Source organism: Suricata suricatta, chromosome 3, assembly GCF_006229205.1.
Source record: "Suricata suricatta isolate VVHF042 chromosome 3, meerkat_22Aug2017_6uvM2_HiC, whole genome shotgun sequence".
NCBI classification, from domain to species: domain Eukaryota; kingdom Metazoa; phylum Chordata; class Mammalia; order Carnivora; family Herpestidae; genus Suricata; species Suricata suricatta.
The window spans coordinates 110,120,220-110,121,573 of record NC_043702.1 but is presented as its reverse complement, the minus strand read 5'-3'; the positions used below and the strand labels follow the sequence as shown (position 1 = coordinate 110,121,573).

The 1,354-nt window shown below is 38.3% G+C and overlaps 1 protein-coding gene across 1 annotated transcript in view; it reads right to left on the bottom strand.

Annotated features, from left to right (window-relative positions):
* KMO (kynurenine 3-monooxygenase) overlaps positions 1 to 1,321 on the bottom strand; it is a 53,808-nt gene extending 52,487 nt beyond the window's left edge. The window contains 1 exon segment of the mRNA XM_029934828.1: positions 1,080 to 1,321. Within this exon segment, the coding sequence (XP_029790688.1) occupies positions 1,080 to 1,133 (54 nt within the window). The 5' untranslated portion in view covers positions 1,134 to 1,321.
* Positions 1,322 to 1,354: the final 33 nt, after the last annotated feature.

The following is a 1,354-nucleotide window of genomic DNA, read 5'->3' as shown; positions in this document are numbered from 1 at the left end:
TCACATTACTCAACAGTTTGGTAGGAAAGAATGGGACTGAAGCCCAGTATAAAAAAATGACGATGTAGATCACATGCATTTACCAACATGGCACATGACAACATTCTGTAGCATTTTGAAATTTAGATCCAGAAATGTTGTCACAGTACTCTGGGGAAAGATCATAGTGAAGGCAGAACAAAAGACGAAATTAGCATATCGCACATAAATACATGCGTTGTGTAAACTATACTAATCTATATGCGGCCGTGAACGGTGTCTGGTACATATCAGGCCCCTCAGAAATTTTTGTGGAGCAAATTAATGAGTGAATACTTATGAGCTAAAAGCCTGCAAAAGATTATAGCAAAGGTGAAAACAAAATGATCAAGCTTTTACTAATGGTGATATTTTTATTCCAAACTAGGAGTTCTGTTGAGAGAGGAAAACAGTATAGATTACTTCAGGCAGCCCCCACAGTAAACAGACCCGCTTTGGGAAGATAACAAGAAAACCCCTCCCAGGTTTTCCAGGTGTGATGCTGGACTCCACAGGCCATCTAGTTTGCTCGGCGACATGGAACCCCTCACTCTGCCACTTCACGTGCTCCATTGGACAAGCCAAATAAGTCAGGAGACCGATTAGGTGCTATTCTCAATTACTCAAATAACTTGCAAATGTCCAAAAACATAATTTTCCATTAGCTTTTATTCTTATTATTAGACAGTATAAACTGAGTTGTTCACCAAATAAGATAAATGTTTTGATTAAAATAACTATTTACACTAATATCTGTTTTATAAACGTAGCCAACGTGCGGATAAATCAAATTCAATTCGCTCTATTTTCAGTTTTTAAGAAATGCTAATCCAAAATGAGAAGGGAAAATAGACACCCTTGTACTTAATGGAAAGAAAATACCTTTCTTAGGAAAGAGCACATGTAAAAGGACACCCCATTTAAAGTAAATGTCTTTGAATATCAGAAAAGTTCCACAAGAAGATGAACAATCTGTACAAGTGCTTTATAATAATTATTAAGAATAATGACAATTAATACAATACCACTAACAGGAATAATATATCCAAATAGATTCTTACCAAGCCACCACCAATGACAGCTATTTTTTTCCTTTGCCTGTCAGATGATTCCATGACTGCCCAAGTGTTTTTATAATTGCTGTAGCGCCCGTCACAAAGGTAGCTGTGTGTCCGGGCTGCTGGCTCCCGCCTTTATATTGCCCAGAGCCCTGCTGTGCTGACCACGGAGTTTGAGCAGGGCTAATTCCCCTTGAACTTAGAGCAGAACATTTAACCCCGTAGTAGCCTGAAGCACAAACAGCTCAGCTTTAAGGAAAAAGAGAATTCACTGCAAT